This window comes from Diadema antillarum, unplaced genomic scaffold (assembly GCF_040938485.1).
Source record: "Diadema antillarum isolate AM-2024a unplaced genomic scaffold, OU_Dant_1.0 seq00000009_RagTag, whole genome shotgun sequence".
NCBI lineage: Eukaryota > Metazoa > Echinodermata > Echinoidea > Diadematoida > Diadematidae > Diadema > Diadema antillarum.
This window is the reverse complement of record NW_027271131.1, coordinates 984,233-1,004,870: the sequence shown is the minus strand read 5'-3', so window position 1 is coordinate 1,004,870 and position 20,638 is coordinate 984,233. Positions and strand designations below refer to the sequence as shown.

Here is a 20,638-nt window from a genome sequence, read left to right as displayed (position 1 = left end):
TATTCAAACCAGACTGAAAAGATGTAAAAGATCAAAATCCATTTCTAAACCTTTCGAGAAACGTTGGCCTTTTTAGAAACGAAAAACATTCTATATAATATAGTTTTCGGTTTTCACAAGGGTAAAACAATTTACAGAATCTATGATATCTCTTACAAATGGACCGATAAGATTCTCAGTGATCACTTTTTTTTCCCCTCCAAAATACCACAGTACACAATTTACTAAATGCAGCAATGACATGCTTGTGATATCACGCTGTTTATCAAAATAGATGGTGACCCAATAAAGGCTAGCTACTGTGCAAGTTGCATTGAGACTGGTAACTATCGCATCTTGTGCTCATCAGCGGGCATAATGTGTACCTCTACAATGGCAATGCGAGAGATCCATCTCAGCGAAATTACTGTACACATTGCATACGGAGACGTAAAGACTATAATTTCTACGTGTACGTGGCTGGACGAGAATTCCCGTGTAGGCGTAGTGTGGGATCTTCATAATCAGGTAAAATTACACACTTCTTTTCTATGCTTTGGTCAAATACATTATGCAGCTTCTGTCATAAACATCCCTTCTTATTCATTTCATATTTTCAAAGGGAAACTAGGCTACTGAAAATGAGGGAACACATAACTTCTTTCATTCCCTACTACTGCCTGGACTGGTTTATCCAGCGGAGCCGAATGTGTTCACGCCGCGGACGCCAGCTGAGCTATTCAGTGAATAAACTGATGAAAGTTATTGATGTCCTCGGCTCGGTAGCCCTTTCGGTATCTCGAAGTGGGAGTTGCCCCTTCGGGCTTCGCTTCAGACAGTAACTGCTGGCATGGCATTGGTCTAGCTATAGTCAGAGAATCCGTCATATATTCCCCTAACATTCAATACTCGTTGCCTAATTTCGAATGTAGACCAACTCCAGTGTAAGAAGGATCCTGCCTTTTTGGCAGCAATTTATTGTCAGTAATAAAGTTTACACATTGAAATTACAGGCATGCTGCAGCTGCTGGAGTGGACTGGAAGATTCATATTTTCTATGTGTAGCGTAGGTAATCTACTGTCAATGTCATTGCCAGAGCATTCCACATACCACACCAAGACAGACAGAGCATGTTTTTGTTGTGTTTGATTCTCAAGACTCAAGCTTGGCATGACAATCACTTAAAATTGAGCGTGGAAGAGTGGCTGTGTGTTAGTGCTACCTGCACATTTCCTGGTCAATGTGTAGTTTTTATAATTTGTGCTGCATTCTACTTCTAGTTGATCAAATCTATTTACTGTATATCATCAGTGACCAGCCCTAACACTCACAGTTAGTAGTTTTGACTCAATTTGTCAAGTCATCCATATATAAAGTACTACTACTAGCAAACAGTTACAGTAATACAGTGACATGTCCAGTATGATTGTTAAACAGAATGGATTAGATTAAGACTCATACACGTAAATAGACTTCTACTACTCGTTCTGCCATACCTTTTAGATAAGATGAACAAATTACCAAGACTCTGTCCTGTATCAGGGCAAGTTCACCTTCATATACATAAGGATTGAGAGAATGCAGCAATTTTAGTAGAACATATCAATGAATGTTTGAATTTATGAATTTTTGAAGTTGCAATTCCGCCATCGCTGGATATAAAGACTACTACAGCTTGTGATGTCATATGTAGAAGTACACATAGAACAGTACTATAAAGGAAATATAAAGAAAAGTCAACATATTTTCACTTTTCTTGCATAAAAATAGAGCACTTGACTTGCCTCTTTCAAAAGGTAAGGGGAATAATATCCTTAACATATGTCAGTATTAAATGAGTTAAGGGAATGTGTGCTTTAAAAAAAAAAATGAAATTTTGTGGAATTCTCATATTTTTCTTATATCGTTCTATGCATGTGACATTATACACTATAGTACTTAGCCTTCTTATCCAGCAGTGACTGCACTTTAAAAATTCATAACTTTGTTTCAAACAGATTGTCCAATTCTCCTCAAACTTTTACTGTGTTCTGCTGATATTGCTGCATTCACTCAATCCACATGTATATGAATGTGAACTTGTCCTTTAAGGATTGCAACGATTAAAGTCTAAAATATCAGCAGAATAATGATGTACAAATGTAGACTAGAGGTAGACAGTGTTTCTTGGATGAGAAGATGAATCGATAATGATAGATCCAGCAAAGAATGAGCATGGGTCCATGATCCATCCATCAGTATCATATGCTGCTTAATGATGAATTGTACACAAAAGTGGTACTGTAACTGTGGACAGAAATACTGCAATAATAATTTGCGTGTGTTTACTCTTGCAGTACTGCAGCAGACTGACCCACATGACACTGTGCATGCGCAAAGAGCTGTGAGGTACGCTTTTAGACAGGGAAAGGACAACACATTGCTTCGCAGCAAATACAAGGGAGCTCCCTGCTAGTGCTACTTTGCTCACAAATTTTTAATAACCAAAGAAGAACAATGAACCGTGAGAACGGAACTGGTTATGCTGCCGAAGACTTGGACGATACTTTTGAGCAGGACCTTCACAACATGATCAGGGAGGGGACGGGGGGAATCATGAACCCTCTGCCAGGGTCCACGGTAACTGGAGGGGGTGGTGCGTCGCTTGGTGTTGGACAGGGGAACAACAGCTTCACAGGAGTAGACCTGAATAGCCCACAAAAGGGAACAGCGCCCTCACCGTCAGTCAATGTTCACGCCAACCCATCAGTGGGAAGTAGACTAGCAAACACAAGAGGTGAGTTCTGTTGCCTTTCATATTATTGGCCAAATATACTGCATGCGTAATTATTGTTTGTATCATACTGTCTGAGGGAAAAAATGGTTTTGAGACTTATTTTGTCCCCAATGCTTTGGAGTAGAATTACATATCATTTTTTAGTATCCATTGTTTATCCATCAAAAATATTGTAATTTGCTTTAAAAGAAACCTGTACTGACATTTTCTACTTGTCTGATAATTCTAATCTACATTTTTTGATGCCTACAACTGGAAAGAGAGGATTCTAAAACCCAGGATAAGCCTGTAATGATTTTTTGAAAAAAATGAAAACGAGCAAGCCAAGGAACGATCCACACAATTTGGCATACGTCACAGGTGCCAACCTCCGACTTTAGCAAAACGAACTAGAAAGGTTCTACACATGTCAATTTACTGATGAAATCTCACACGAAGTACTGCAAAAACTGATACTTAGTACAATTGCAATATGGAGCTGACATAAACATGTTAAACAATATTTATTAATTTTTAAAAGGAATCTCTTCAAAAGCTTTTTATTTAGATCAAATTTGTGGGGAATATTCCAGATATGCAAAATGAAATTGGCATCATTGTCCGAACGTGCTGCCCATAGAAAACTGTGTGTAAAAAAAAGTAACGTTGCACTAACTATGCATTGATGATGAGCGATAATGGTTCGACATCACAGTTCAAACTAGTATCTAACGAAGATGAGGACTGAGTGATTCTTAAAATCTAAATCCAAAAAAATAGTCAACGGCAATCACGGTCTACGCCTAGTTAGAAGAAAACGGCACTCAGTACATAACATAGATTCTATAGACTCTAGACTAGAACTAGGACTAGGACTAGTGAGCAGTCAAGGACCGAGAAGATTCTACTCGCCGCTCCGTCGACAGCTGTACGTGCACAGCGCTAGCTGTACGTGCACAGCGCTAATAATAGGCACAGCGTATAAAACGTTTCGTATGCAATACATACCCCGAATGGCCCTGCTGCAAGAACTTGAAGAAAGTCCAGACGAAAGTCCAGACTCCAAGGTCTAGCTTTGCCGCTAGAGGCCCTTGTGCTGCAGGCCCTGTTGTTTCTGTGCTGAATTTTGCAGGTAAGGTATCTGCTTTATGGATTTTCAATGTTTTTGTGGTCGAGATAAATCTCATGGTGGTCGTATTAACACCAAGGACTAACTTAGATCTAGTTTTAGTAGGACCCATACCTCGGAAGAGTGGCCCGACCACGTAGATATAAACAGTGCACCGCTTCGCGATCCAAGCGCTGGTGTACATAGGCATAGTGCTAGAGTACTTCCGTATCCATGTAGATATCTCAAAATTCACCCAACCAAATTGCACCAAAATCACAAGTATCTTATGACTCATGTCCACTTGCTCACGCTAATTGGAACCAAATCGCAAGTTGAGAAGCGTAAGTTGTCGACTTTCCTGTCGTCGCTAAAACAATCTGCTCTGTACGACTAAACAAGAGTGATCGCGGCGTAGTAGCCCTACTTGCCTGCGCACGCACAGACTGAAGTTAGCCATCTAATATCATGAGACAAATCTTTCAAGTAATCGGGAGCAAGAAATCAATTTATAAATTATTTGATCTAAGTTGAATGAAAAATAAAGTTCGTAAATCACACAAATCGCTAAAATCATGACATTTTTAAATTTAGTTTCCGCGTAAATTCCCCGTTCGCACAGCACAAGTCGGCTAACTTCAGTTCTAGATTGTGCATATCGCGTTTACCAAGATCTCTCGCGAAGTGTGAGGTTTTTTTTAGTGACAACTTGAAATTCGGCGTCAATATTGATACTTCTCGATTACCGATTTCGTTCAAATATAATACGGTATTTTGACATTTGCTTAGAAGTATATCCTGTAATTTTGGTGCGATTTGGTTCCGCGAAATTTGAGACAGCTGCATGGATAGGACAGTACACAAGTGCCGCCTGCTGGCTAAATTGGGCCTATGCGTCGTCTGCTACTCGGCACGATTTAACGCACGCGTATGCGAGGGCTTGTAATCAGTGAAACATTTGGCACCTGTGACATCACGACATCCGGGCTCGTCAGCTCATTAGCATAATTCTCGCCCCAAAATTTCCATTTTCAACATGAAATTACGGACTAAATCGTTATGAAATTTTGATTCTGTTTGCACCGCTGGGTCTTTTAGAATTAAAAGAACAACATATGAAAAGATAAAAAACCGGTACAATGCCCTTTTAAGGGTACCAGGAAAGAATTTACTTGATGCTGCAGACACTTCAAATTGAATTATTTTGCATGTCTCATTTAGTTGTTTTAACATGTCATAGCATGCTTCCAGACCAAATTCAGTTGCTACATGTATGTCAACATTTTATTCATCAACTAGGTTGAAATGGTAAAATGCTCCATGAAATATCTGTTGATTTCTAAATTCTTGAGAGTTTTCATATATTTGTTGCTCAAGAATATTGATGAAGAAGAATTTTCAGAAAGAAGCCTCAGTGTTTTATGATACATCAGTCATGGCAAGACAGACTCTGGGGCCTCTGTTTCAAAATTGAAGTAGGTGACATTGGATGTAATCCACACATTAAATTTTGCATGGTCAGATGAAGTAAATATAGGAATTCTGTACTATGAAGATGCATTGCATGTTTGATATCTAGAATTTCCGAACAAATCTACGCGTCACAATATTCTATCAACAATACGGTTTGAGAATACTACAACCTGTAGATTCAGAAATATAAATTGCTTTTAGTTGAGTTCAGTGATTAAAAAAAAAAAATCTTATTGGTGCAACTATGCATGTAGGTTGCTGTATTTACTCTATACATTGTATATTGTATAAGTGTCGGGTTATACTATCAAAATTTATCATTATTGGGTTATACTTTCAATATGAATCATTGTATTTTATGAATTTTGATTTCTCTCATATTTTTACTGTTATTGTTAAAATGTACTCAGGCAAGAGCCCACAGGTTGTATCTCTAAACCAAAAAAGACGTCCACATGTGCAATGTAAGTGGGAGTGGTACCAAAACTAGACTTTGAAACTAAACTGCACTATAAAATTAACCAATTAGTGTTTGTTTATAACTATACCTCAATATTACTGTCACTGTAAATCTGCCACAACAATATCTACAGCCTTTTTCCTTTTTCCAGTACAGTTAAAAGTTAATCTGAAAGGAAGAAGTAAAAAGTTTTCTCAGCACAACAATAAAAATTTGATCAAGATCGGATGCAAAATGAATAAGTTATGAAATTTTGAAGCTTCTCTAATTTTCAGGGAAAAGTTCTTGAACAGTACGAATACCAGTATGCAAATAGTGAAGAGATGCTGTCATCCCCTAACAACTTGCCATATAGTTTGTGGTCAAAATTTTGAAATTCCTGGTTTTACATTCGAACACAGTTACAAGTGTACATTTTACAAGTACATTGTATGTCTGAGTCTAAGCTCACTCATTTGCATTTTCTCATCAACTGTATGAGAACTGTTCTGGAGAAATTAGCAAAACATCACAATTTCATATCTTTTGTTTTTTTCCAATTTCAGTGATATATTCACTGTTGTGCTTGTATTAAAGATATTACCATTTCTTATCAGACTAACCGTACTGGAACTTCTCTTTAAGTGGGTATCTCTGGAGATTTTCTTAATCTTAACAGATCTTGACTTTTAGCTCTTTTGATATGGTTATTCTGGTTATTTAACTACATACTTAGAGAAATATTCAAATCTACATTTGAAAGTTCCTGGTAATATAACATCTCCAAGGTTAAGATTTTTTTTTTTCCCTCTGGTCAATATAGAAGATGAAATGAAAGCAAAATTTAGGTGATATAGACAAGGGTGATTAAAGAGTATCATTTGTTCACTGTGGGAATCAAAATAAAGGAGATACAAGCTTGTATACAGTGTATGTGTACAGGAATCTAGCTCATAAACTAAATTCAGAAACTTATTACCCCAATTAAATACAGTCTGTACTTTATGAATAAACCCGTGGTTGGTATTGAAGACTAAGCTTGACAAAGGCTAATTTGCCTTTGTGTCCAAATGTTGTTTTGAAGGATTGATAAACAGAGTCATGACAGAGAGACCAGACATTCTTGCATAGATTTGCCAACACTGATATTAATAGATGGGACTACACATCATGAGAGGGGATTTTAAGTTTTTTTCCCAATTTTTAATTGTCACAAGAATCTCATGGCATATAAATTTGAATTTTTCATCCATGTCAATGCTGGAATTCCATAATTTGCATGTGAAAGCTCATGTTTGCATGTGCAAACATTGTACATCAGGGAGGAAGTTGGTATACTGAATGGCATTTTTTTTTTTTAGTTTGTTTGTTTAATGTCATACTACTAAATTTCGTTCATACACATATGATTGCTTTGGTTGATGGCAATGGCAGCTACTCCGATCATAATTTATCACAAATCTAATATCTTTATTGTCCTTTCATTTTCCTCTCTTTCTCTTCTCTTTTGAGCTACATAGTGTACCTAATTCACTAATTGTGTGGGAAACGGTAATGGTTCATGTCATAATATGCCACAGATGATAGAAATTCATGCACGCTCCTAACATGCCTCGTAGATTTCACCATCACATTTTGCCTTTGTCTTTCACACAGAGGGGGAAGCCACAAATGAAAGTAAGCTAATATTCTTAATTTCTTTCCCAAACATGTGACTCACCCCCATTAATATGCATGTCTATGCATTTTTGTGCATGTTTGTGTTTGTGTTCGTGTGTCTTTCTTTATGTTTAGTTGTGGTGTGTTTTCAAAGATGTTCAATCAGGATGGTAAATCGTGTTCTTAAACTTGTGCCAGTTTGCTAGTTGAAAATTCCTGTCTGTGGTGCATTAACTATTGGTATGATCATATTGTACACAGTACAACTAGTGATAAAGTAAAAAAAAAAACAGCAAAAAGAAAAGCAGCTTTGTATCCTCAATATGCGCAGATACCAACGTACATGTATGTATTATGCATCATCTGGTTTTTCTCTACTGGGTGGACTCGTCTTGTTGGAATTTCTTAGTTTTTTTATTGCTTTCTTGTGCTGTAGCAGATTGAACACTTCAAGTTCTACTGCACGTTCTGCCATTGACAGAAATGTAATGTTTGCTGTTTAACTGAAAATATTTCATTTTTTTTAAAATAGATTAAAAGCAGGTTCCAGTGGAGTGTCACTTATTGAAAAAAAAGAAATTTTTCCTTGTAAATTCCGCTTGCCAAATATGATCTGTTAATTATCACTCAAGTATCCTAGCTATCATGCAGTAAATATCATTTAAACAAATTCTGCAAAATATACTATGAAATTGATTTTTCCTAGCATGTGATGTGAATTTGTGCTAGTGTTAGTCAACTGTACAGTTGTAACCTGTACATACTAGATTTGTGTGCCGCAGCTGTTAATGTGTTGAACGACACTGTAGAGTGTGTTTCTGCACTCACTGTCCCCATTCTTTTGTGGTGGAGAGATTTTCATATTATCATGTCATTTATGATCATGTTTCAGCAAAGTGCTCAGCATGCCTGTAACTGTACATATAAAATAACCAGTTAGAAGAAAATTAAAAGTTATAGATGTTACCACAGGGTCACAAGGAAAAAACTAAAAAGGTAAGGGTTTCATGTATTATATGTGTATATAACCATGGAGCTAGCTCCATGATGTAATGATTGGCTAAATTTGTACAGTGAGACATTTATCTTTAATGGGATATAAATAGTAGCAGCAACCTTTCTGTCCTGTCACACTGAACTACAGTGTGGGTAGTCTGGAATAGATTTTGAAATATCAAAGATACACTCTGTATTCACTTTTCTTTTATATCCAAATATTTCTTCATGCATGATCAAGCTGCCGTCCCTCTTTATGCATTGAAAAAAAAAAGAATTATTTTCACCAGCTTGATCTGGTGTGGTGGCTTTCAGATCATGGACTGTAAACTGGTGCATGTGATACATGAATACTGCAAGTAATGAACAGACATGATTGATAATACAACTTGTTGATTGTTATGTGTGGAAAATGGCACTTTCAGTTTTTTGGTGGTCCTCAAGAAAACACAGGGAGTGTATTGCAAAAGTAAATTTCCCCACACCCCTGAGCTGGCAAGTATTGAAGTCTAGATCCTTGTAAGATGAAAGTCATGTAATTACCCCAAGGAGAAGAAGTATCATGGTCCAAAGAGACTTGTCAGAAGTCCTCTGAGTAGCTGATACATGCTTGTGCATTGTATTAACTTTGTCTGGCGGCTAATAGCATCTCTCTTTATTTTTTCCTGAGGTAGGCACATAGCACTCCTAGAAGTAGAAACAATACTGTAAAACATGATATATTCGTGGCATGAAATTTTCGCGAATTGGAGCTGACAGCCTTTTTCTTGGCATGAAATTTTCGCGAAGTGCCACTGGCGTTCAATGCATAATAAGTGTAAACAAGAACTTTCGCGTGCATTTTAATTTCGCGAATCTTGGCACTCGCGAAATTCGCGAAATTAAAGTGCACACGAAAATTCCTCGTTTTACAGTAGTTGCCAAGCTGCTCGCAAAATGTAATGGCCTGTGCACTAGATTCGCAGCTCCAGCAGAAAATAATGCTTCAACATATACTCTTATTTTCCATGGTCATCTGAGACCCCATGGTTGCATGATCAGAGATGACCAACCTAAAAATAATAGTCGTGAGGTCAGTATGGATGATGCCATGACAAACAAATGGTCATAATTCTCTCATCGGTTGTCCAGTGAAAGTGATGTCTGTCATTAATATGAGTGTGCTCTGAAGGGCAAATTATATGGTTTTTACGCCTGTGGCGTGTATTGGTGCCGGAGACATTATGTTTTCGGGTTGTCAGTCCGTCCGTCCGTAATCAATTTTGTGGACAGCGTAACTAAAAAGTGGTTTGAGGTGTCCTAATGAAACTTGGCATGTATATGTATGAGTGGGCAAAGTTGTACCTATCAACTTTTAGGTGTGCATGCTCAAGGTCAAAGGTCAAGGTCAAATACTCAAAATTTCACTATTTCCCCCATATCAATGCAATGCGTGAAGGATCTGTCATTTTAATATTTTGCCAATTATGTGAAACTGTCATCACACATTGTCAAGACATGTATTAGGAGAACCATGCATTATAGCGGAGGCATGCTAGTCGCCATAGTGACATTTCTAGTTATGCAACTACAATGTTGTAGAGTAATATGACTGTAAAATATACAGACTTGTGAGAAATTTGGCATTAATATATTGCTGGCCAATCAGAAATTAAGAAGCAGTTTCACCTTATTAAGCTAACCTTTAGTAGTAGATAATTTTTTTTTTCCAACAGTAGTGGATATTTTGTAGAATCTGACATGATATGAGATAAATATGAAATCTTACAAGTTTTACGCTTATATGTAATATAATTTCATGAAACAGTGATGCAGTATACAGTACATTGTTGTTTCCACATAATTGGGTACTCCGCTTAGTCAGGTAAGAGACACACTGCCCGACACTACCCGATTAAGTGGAGAGTTGTATTCATGAGAACTCTACTCATCTGAACGCAAACTAGATGAGGTGATAATGTTATAGTCTCGCAGTTCTGCCTTTGGTTTGTAAATAATTAACTATATTCTTTTAATCAATTATTTAGCATCTTCTAGCATTTAGCATCAGTTAAATATGAATGGTACTTTAACCTGAAACACAAACTAAGACAAGGAAACTCAGGGAAACTTTTGAGGTACCAAAACTTTATATCATGTTTAAGAGAGGACATGCTTCCTTCCACATTTAGAGGGACGTTAATCATCTTCCTTATACCTCCCACCATACAAGTTTGGGCAGGGAAATCCCTACTGTTCACAGATTCCAGGGGCCTGTTTCAAAAGCTGTTCGTAAAGTAGATCAACTTAAAATATGGCAAGCCAAATGGGTGTCTCAATCAATATTAATTTCAAAAGCTAAAGTAGATATTTGCAGATCGATGATAATGATTATTCTTACATTGTAGCTCACGTTTGTAGTTGAAAGTGTATTTTTGCCTCAAAGTATTGACACACAGTCGTTAAAACATGAAAAAGAGGGAAAAAATGGGCACACACATTTGCACTTCATATTCCAGTCATTCGTAAAGTCACGAGAGTCATGCATACCTTTATGAACAGCTTTATGAAACAAGGCCCAGGACTGAAGTGAGACAAGTCACTGTACTTTATGTTGAGCAGGAAGCTCCTTGATATAAAACAGGAAAGACATAATTCATTTGATGGAATTTTGTACATTTTGTTCAAGTACATGTATCTACATACATGTGTATCAATGGATAATTATTTATGGGCATCTGTCTTGTGACACCTCATGTACAGTGTACTTTGTGCAGAAGCATCCTTTTGTAGTGCCAATATTTAGTGCTTTGCTTTGTAAAGTCCCTGTTCTACATGTACGTAGTGACTGTAATAACCCATTGAAGACTACTGGTAGTCCTGAGTATACCAAAGCAGGTGTATGTGGGGAAACGTGTGTTAAAGCAAAATCAGCTTGTCCTCGATGGGTTAAAATGTTTGAATGCATTTTACTGATTGTAATTGGATACCACTTAGATAGGTACTCAGCTTAACAGTCCTGAGCGGAGCATGAGGAGTGGGTTCTAACATACAAAGTGTAGGCTGTTTAATCCAATAAAAGGGTCCCAGTCTCTGAAATAAGATGGGTACAGAACTGACCTGATAAAAGTCAACAAATGGAGCATCATTAGTCACAAACTAGATACTTTTTTTCAGGTGATATAATTAGATACACTACCAAGGACATGTTCATTGTGTACTATCCAGTGTACATACAGTACCTCGTGTGAAATGGGTATTGAACAATTTGAATGTGTAGCATTACCCTAGGTAGTATCCTTCAATAAATGTGCTGAGTATTTGACAAGCTCACAAACTATCTGTGAAACTTGCCACTGGCAGGGTGCTGCAGCATCGTCATCATCATCACCATTGTAATTCTGAATATAAAGATGAAAATATGAAAAAGAAAATATTGGAGTTATCAGTGGAAGCTTTCTTGCACAGTTTAAAGAGATACTACATTGTAGTAGTCAGTGCAAATTGCTGTATGCATAGTGTGCTCAGTGTAAAGTGTAACACCAATTATGACATTTTGTGCATGTGAACATATATGCTGTCTAGCAAAATCCTCCCCCCCCCCCACCCCCCCCCCCCACCCCGGCCTAATTGTGTTAAAAATGTGCTGTCCAAACAACCAACCTTGCCAGAATGGAAAGTACCCCTTGGTAGTGCGCAGCTTTGCTCTCTTTTTGTGTGTGATTTTAACAAACAAAGCTACAAATTGTAAGTTGCAGAATGCAGCAATACAATATGACACGCCAGCCAAGTCACCTTTCAATACAGCGAGAGCAAATACTCTGAATTCTTCCTTCATTTTTTTTTTCAGATATGGTATTTAGACTCTTTTTTCATTGAAACAAGCTGATCACGAGATCATAGTATTGGAGAAAGTTGAATAACTGTTCCCTCATGGTATAAAGTACATGTACAACACGTAGGCAATATGACCCAAGCACAGTTGTTTGCTAGCAAAGAGTCTACAAACATATGTGTATTAAAAATGAAAGACGAGAAACGCCTACCAGTACCTTTGTGGGGCTCTCTCAAGTGAGTGGAAATTTCATACTGCAATTTTTCAGTCCAATTTCATGACTCAACGTTGAAAGGTATTGAATTCATACGTTTTTGAAAATACGAGCGAAAATCATAAAAGAATAATGTGCTCACACAAATCAAGGAGGTTTTGCCTGATATAGAATTTCATTCTGAGAATTCCAGCTGTAAAATGAAAGCAAGCTATTTCCAACTGCTCTTCTAACAAACCGAATGATCCATGCTTTTGAAAAGTCTGCGGTTCCAGAGACCATTGCAAATGGAAGCTGGTTTATTTACATTGACTACAAGACATATACTGTATACGCCGTATATTTCGCGAGTCTAAATTTTCGCGAATTGGGAAGTCCCGATGATTTCGCGAGTGGTTAAATTTGCGATCGTGGAGTCCTGTACTGAACGCAAATAATGTACATGCGTACGTCACATCCACATCGGGATCAGAGTCAATATTTTCGCGTGTCTTTAATTTCGCGAATAGCGCCTGACTCACGAAATTCGCGAAAATAAAACCTTGCGAAATATTAGCCGTATCCTCGTTGTTGCAGCATATATTTTCGGCATAACAGATGATGAGGAGTTCATTATGTTTGTCATGATTATCAACACATTGGTACACAGCAACCTTGACTATTGAAACGATACTAGCCAGATGGTCATCAATAATCGTGAACGTACTGTAGTCCCTGCCTGCCATCAGTTTATCAGCCGATCAACTACACGCACAGATCTATGGTCCGTGTACAAAGGATAGGCGAATAGTTACGTGAGCAAGTTGAGCTGCAATTTGTACAAACTGGGAAATTCATGCCTGGCGCCTTTGGGTAAGTGAGTGATAACACATGTGCATGCATACCTTCCCACCAGCTCGGCACTCGCTGATTGGGTCTCATTCTGGACAAACATGATTTTTGCTAAGAACAGTTCTAGATTTCAGGGCCTGATGAGCAGTCACATCATTGTTACTACAGTAACCGCTAAATTTTGTACACGGAATGTAGATTTGCCGTCGGCATCAAGCTTGCGAAAACTCCCTATTCTCTGTATGAATGGACACAGAGGGGCATAAAGATGAAGTAATTCAGGAGCGCTCTTATGCCTGACTTTTACCCCTTTCAGGTAATCGTGGATGTGGATAATAGGAGCACTAAGTCGTAAAATTTTGATTACATGAACGGGAGAGGAGTAAAAAAGTCCGCATTATTTTGATGCTGCTATTATCCACATTATTGCAGCATCAGGAGTTGATCGAGAATACATGAACGCGTTTTACGACTTATGCGGACTAACATTCCACAGTCAGGTCAAAGGTCACTCGATTTCCCGCACAACCGCTGATTGCTGAGCTTGAGCGAGAGCTGTGCATACACGTGAGTCCCGTCCCGATCACGACTGCGTTATAAGCAGTTTTGCAGTTTGTACACGCACGTGCATGTGTCGATTAGAAATATTCAAATGTTAGCTTTTATGAAAAAATAAATACTTCGTGTCTGTGTATTGTTATAAATTAATATTTTTTTCAATTTGAAATTATTTTAAAAAGGAAAGTTAAATTACGTCATTATAGAGGCGTGCGCAGTAACCATGACAAATTCTCCGTCTTTCGCACCGTTATATGAACGGGCGCTCGTAAAAGTAGTGCACACTTCATGGGATATATGAACGCGATTTTGATTACTTCATCCGCATTATTTGGATGCGGATAATTGAACCGCGATTACCTGAAAGGAGTATTTGTACATTAATGGGGAATCATATTCTTCCTGTCTAAGGGGGAGGGGATGTAAACATTGTCACCCCATTCCCAGTCCTGCATCCCCCTTACCCTGAAAAATGTTCCCTGGGGCCCCTGACTATGAGTTATCATACTTGTATTATTGAGGACTTTTTACAATAAAAGCATCATATTATATGAGTGGGAGAAAAATCAGCCAGGAGCCTGGAAGCAAGGCTACATGTAGCTGCTGCTGTGATGGTAATGGCAAAAGAAGGGGAGGGGGTCTCACTGAATCATATTTGGCAGATGAGCAAATATGGTGGGATGGCTTGATGTGATGTGTAGGTGTTGTAGGGGTGTAATGGTGCAGTTTCTGCTGATTGCCTCTCAGCTTAAGGTAAAACACCTTCTTAAAGGTTGCAGCTCACTTCGGCATGTCCTCTTATTAAAATCGACAACATTTTGACTCCAGATGCCCGATGAATCTGAGTATCCTGTGCCAAATTCTGAATCAAACTCCTGCCCTTTAAAGACCCGATAGCATGAAAATTTATGGAATAGGAAGGCTGGCCCAGCTTGGATATATATACACATTTGTATATTCAAGAATCCCCTTAACCAGAGCTACCAAGTCTCACGCATTCTGCGTGAGACTCAAGCATTTAGGGGCCATCTCACGATCTCCCTCGTGGCACCCATTTTTCTCACACATCGGGCGAAGTCTGCAACTTGGGCCTATAATAATGAGCATAGCTCAAAAAATTAAAGTGATAGTTGCAAATGAAGGTATATTTCCCTTTTGTCTTGCAAAATAATTAAAAAAGAGTCACTTAAGTATGCACCTGATCGCATCATTAAGAGCTAAAAATTCAGAAAGCTCCCTACCGTGGGAGGCCACAGGGAGGAAAAGCCCCTCCCACCCTCCCTCGCGCGCACATTCGCATGCCGAGATGCCGAGTCTTGAAAATCTCACTCATAAAATTGTTTTGAACTTGGCATCCCTGCTTAACTCTTTATGTGCCATGGTTGAAAACCCCTCTGTGCCACGTTATTCTGAGACAACAATGTAGTCATGCTTTGAGAAAACATTCTGTTTTTCAAATCTATGTAACTTCTATACAGATTTCTATTAAGCTGGACATGTAGTGAGCAGAGTTGTAGAGAAAATGAGAAGCTTTGCTTTGGTGAAAATTGTATGACAAATCGATGATTGTTTTTCTTTGTAATGACCAGTAGCTATATTACTATAGGCCTACAGGCATGACTTTTGCGCACAAAATAGTGACAGAAACTTAGAATTTACACGCAAATCTATAAGGCCAAAAAAAAAAAATTGTTGCATTGGCGTAACATGAGATTTTCAAATAGGGTCGGTCGGGCGGATTTTTTTTTTTTTTTTTTTTTTTTTTTTTGCTACCTGCATTTTACGTGTAAAACTTGTGCTCAGCTTAGTAAACAGTTACAACTGCTGCACCGAATGTGCTGTGTTCATCTATTCTACAAATCATTTATGAGGCCGATATTACTGGAATTATACCCCTTCACAGAATTTAAAGATGTTGAAATCCCTATCCTGAATGTTTTCACTTCATATTTTACTATTTTGACTTAGATAAGATAGATGCAAATTGACCCATATGTACGATCTTTTCATCGCACACGGCGATCTCTATTACAGTCCCACATATACAGATTCGTGTAAGTTCTCCACACAAGAAACCTATGGCAAAACTGTGCACAATACATCGCAGTCTGAATGCTACGTATACACTGAATAAATCTTGTTAGAGTACGTGTCCGTGTTGGAAACAGATGACATACTGATCAAGGAAGGCTTATGCGAGGCGCTAGATCTCTCCCTCGTACATCCGATATCCCCAGAGCCGTTTCCACTTCCGGGTTTGTGCGATCGCGATCGCAATCAACAAGATATTTGATATCGATAGCAAAAAAAGATAATAAAAAAACATGGGGTCGGCGGAATTTTTAGGGTCGGGCAGGTTACGCCAATGCAACAATTTTTTTTTTTGGCCTAAGGGAACACCGCTTGATAGTCAATCACCACATAAAATGCAAGCTATATGTGAGACGAGCCGTAGCGCGAGAAAAGCTTTCATTGTACTGCGGCATTTGGCGATTTATCGATTTATCAATCAGTTTTGGGCGGGTTTGTGGGTTTGAGCAGAATCTGCGAAGTTGGCACGCCATCGACTGAGTCGGACGTGCGAAAGTGGCACATAAAGAGTTAATGAATTGTGTGTAGCTTTATCACTGATCTTGGTGTAAGTACACGCACAGCTGAAAAATCTTTGCTGGAGTTAGTGACCATTACTGATGAGCATGCACTTCAATGCACATATTTGCTGACATGTGGCTGACGGGCAATATATTACATTGTATTATGATTTTCAGTGTGCCCCGGTAGGCAGCAAATAAAGATTGATGCAATTGGGCCACCCTTGCTAGTGGGTCTTTAAAGGGATACACCATCATAGTTCTGGTTGAAATGGGGATTCAGGTTTACATTTTTGCGAAGTAATTAGAAACTGTTTATATGCAATACTAAAGAGCATACAATTCTAGGAGGAATTAAAAGTTTATTCGATGAAAATCAGTTTTGAAATGGCTGAGATACCCCAAAACAAAGAGGTCCAACAGTATCAAAAGGTGGGACCCACGTTTCATTAGGACCACTTTGTCTTGCCTTGTTTTTGGATATCTCAGCCATTTCAAAACATGATTTTCATCAAATGAACTTTCAATTCCTCGTAGAATTGTATGCTCTTTAGTATTTCATAAAAGTGGTTCCTGTATATTTTGCAAAAAGTTATCTTGAATCCCTATCTCAAGCAAAAGTATACCATCCCTTTAACTCATTCAAGACTTAATCCTGAGTAGACTCAGGTAGTTGTTTATGGGAAATATTTGGTGATATAGCAAAATCAGCTTGTTCACAATGGGTTAAGGTAAAACATCTTCCTCAAGGTTGCAGCTCACTTCAGCTTGTCCTGTCATTATCCAAAAAGATTTGGACTCCAGATGCGTGAGGATTCTGAGTATCCTATGCCAATATTTCAAATCAAACTGCTGCCCTTTAATTAATATTGTTGGTAGTCCTCGTGTCACATCCAGCCTTCTAATTTATTTTGCAAATAGTGAAATACTTTAAAAAAAATAATAATAATAATGTCATACATGTTATGGTTTCTTATTTCGGAGAGAACATTGGATGGATGAGCTCAAATTTTCCTGATAGGCATGGGTATGAAAATCTGCAACAGCAGGCCTACACCATTGCCTCAACAGACCTACCAAAGCATTAGTGTCGCTACTGCCCTCCCATGTAGCAACTTTCAAATGCTACCAGATGTTGCGATGTTGTAATTTCATGTTAGTCAGGTCGAAGCCACACCACAAAGATAATTATTTCCTCTCTTTGTGGTGGCTCGTAATGCTTTGTTAGTAGGGCCGACGCCCTTTAATGTGCACAGATGTGCGAATGTACGCTACATGTACCACAAGAGGCATTCCGACGTGTTCGGCATGCGGACAATTTATGAACTTGTTTGGATCGTACCAAGGAGGTATCACACACACCTCCTTGGTCTTGCAGAGAGTAGAGGTTTTTTGAACGTCAATTTGGTATTTTTGTCTTTGTTTTTTTTTATGTGTGTGAGTGTGTTTTTCTAGTTTTTTTTTTTCCAATTTGGGAGGCATTCTAAAGATTTACCAAAGTGAAACTACCCTGAGATCTATATTTAACACATAATTCTATGATGATTTATTTTGCCACATGTAGTCATTATACATGTCCATCTGGATAATGGCTCTCTGATTTAGTTTTTATTATCATATGTGAGGCAAATGGATAATTATAACAGTGTGATATGCCTGGACAGAAAGTGAATTCCGCAGTATAATAGATGTCCTCAGTGATATGGAATTCTGAAGTAAAATGTTTTTATTGTATGTTGAATGTGGCAGAAAAAAAATAATGTTGTGTAGTGCTTTACTAGCAACAGGAAATTCTAACCCATGACATTGATCATAATATAATCCACTAGCACAATTTCTTGATATATAGACAAAAACATTCTATAGAGTTATACGATTGCCATTTGAAGCATTATGATAAAAAAAAAAAAATGCAGAGTTTACTAACAGGATATTATCAGTACATCGACATGGAAGCAATGCAAACTATAATCGCCACGCCTGTGAGAACATAAACGTCACTTTATTTGCATATTGCCTGCGAGTGTTTTAATCTGTATAATGTTTACCCATGCTTCATACTTTTCAGGATGAAGTTTACTTTAGCATTCTAACTAACAAGAGATCTGAAAAGGTGTGAGGAAATGGCAACTTAAAAACAAAAACAAAACACTGTTTCACTAAATTAAACTTGTATTCTTAGTGGATAAAAGTATATTTTGTGCTGCAGTTGTCAAAAATCAATATCTATCATTTATTGAGCGAAGTTCACTTCATTCTTTAATGTCCAACGTGCTTGTTTTGTTGTTTGTTAAAAATACAAGTGCACAAATGATAAATTTTTCATTTGCACACATGATCTAGAGTCCTCTTTCAAATTCATCATTGGAGATGATAGTTAACCATTTAGCATTCGTTCTCCACCAAATCTGCATTTTTTTTTTTTTTAATTTCGAGATTTTATGCAAAACATCTTTTTTTCTCAGAGGCAAAATATCCCGTAAAAGTAGCAGCAGCAATAGGGGAAAAATCTTGGGCAGACTTTTTTCTATCTTATTGGATAGTCCTTTGTCTATTTTGTTTCTTGTTTTGCATAGTAAAGAACAATGCTTGTAGTTATAGATCTGACTCTTGCAGATTCGTTATTTTCTAATACCCAATATTATCAAGAAACAGGATTATCCCCTTTTGTTGGTTGAAACCCCAAAATAAAATCACAAGGAAAATAAATGTTTATTGTAATTTATTGGTATACAATGAAACAATTCAATGTAGATAGTGGCTTTACCTAAAACTGGATGGATTATATGAGTATGACTTCGGAAAGATTCTGCAGGGTTCGTCCAGAAAAGGTAAATATCCTTTCATGTCCTGTCAAGATAAAAATAATCCCCCCTGATTTACAAATTACATACCCATTGAAATGCATGTAAGCCATGGGTATCGCCCATGATGCTCTTGGGAATCTCACTGATTGGTTTGGGTGTGCCTGTGAATGTTGTTGGCCCTGCTGCCGAGGTGCCTTTAATCGTCTGTGTGTTTGTGGTACTTGACCTTTAACTACAACTAGTTCACACTTGTATGTGTCTCACACACACACATGTATATACTCGAAACATGGAAGTGCTGTACTCACTCTCAAATGCAGGCATGTGTAGAATGATTACAGGTCTGAACCAGACACAGTCAACCGAAAGTACCTGTATGTTGGATGTGTTCATTTTAATTAAATAAAAATCATACTGCAGTATGATTCCATAACACATAGTCTACATTTTACGTATAATGGATGCTATCTGCTTGTGTGTTTGTGTGTGGGTGTGTACCGGTATGTGTTTCTTTATGTACATTATATATTGGTAGCTGTGTTCTAGTGGAAAAAATACAAGGTGCATACAGTGTATGTGTTAACTACATGTATTGATAGCCTGTGTACTGGTAGAAACATATAATGTATCCTAATGTATTTAATTCTGTTATGCTAATAGTACGTGTAGGTTGTTTGCTGTACTACCTTTTGTCATAAACAAAAGGAACAACAACCAAATACCATACACCCAGAATCAAGCAAAACTTGATTGGAAAATATTCCTAGAGCACAGGCGACCTAATGTGGCTTGAGAAACAGATTTTGGAGAAATGTAATTCCAGCGCTCTTTCAGACTTGCTAAAACTCAATGATTAACATTAAAATGTGTTTCAGAACACATTTACGAATCAGTTCTTTTGTCTATCTGGAAAGGCTCTCCATTACAGTTTAGATACTTCACACTCTTTCCTTTTGTAATGTGTTTGTGGAGAATTGCTACGGGACTAGCTGTAGAATGTAGATTATTCTGCATTAGGCACATGACATTTTACTTGCTGCTGCCCAAATATTTATGAAATACACATGTTCGCTACTCAACTGCAATTGCGATGGGTCTTTGTTGAATATTTTTAGGTGAGAAGTATGCCTCTTAGAATAGCAGCTGTCCCTTCACACTCTATCAATCAATGTCTGTTGATTGTGGTTCATAAAACATTGATATGCAATCATAAACGAGGGCAGTATATAATCTGCAAAAAAGGGGCGGGGGGGGGGGGGGATGGGGAAGGGGAGAGCTTCCTGTGTAATACCAATAGGATGTTTAAAGTGCAGAGAAAGTATTAAGCATGCATGCCTGAGAAAGTTTACCATATTTAGACATCAGGAATGATTAACAGGCTTTGATTTGTTGCAGTAGAGCAAGGGAAGAATG

At 37.9% G+C, this 20,638-nt stretch overlaps 1 protein-coding gene across 2 annotated transcripts in view; it reads left to right on the top strand.

Annotated features, from left to right (window-relative positions):
• The first annotated feature begins 454 nt into the window (after positions 1-454).
• Positions 455-20,638, top strand: part of LOC139725034 (arfaptin-2-like) — a 28,381-nt gene continuing 8,197 nt past the window's right edge. The window contains exons 1-3 of one of the 2 annotated variants that reach the window (XM_071636124.1): positions 455-507; positions 2,317-2,756; positions 7,412-7,432. In XM_071636124.1, the coding sequence (XP_071492225.1) occupies positions 2,477-2,756; positions 7,412-7,432 (301 nt within the window). In that variant the 5' untranslated portion in view covers positions 455-507; positions 2,317-2,476. The remainder of the gene's footprint in view (positions 508-2,316; positions 2,757-7,411; positions 7,433-20,638) is intronic. The other variant, XM_071636125.1, reaches the window with a different exon arrangement.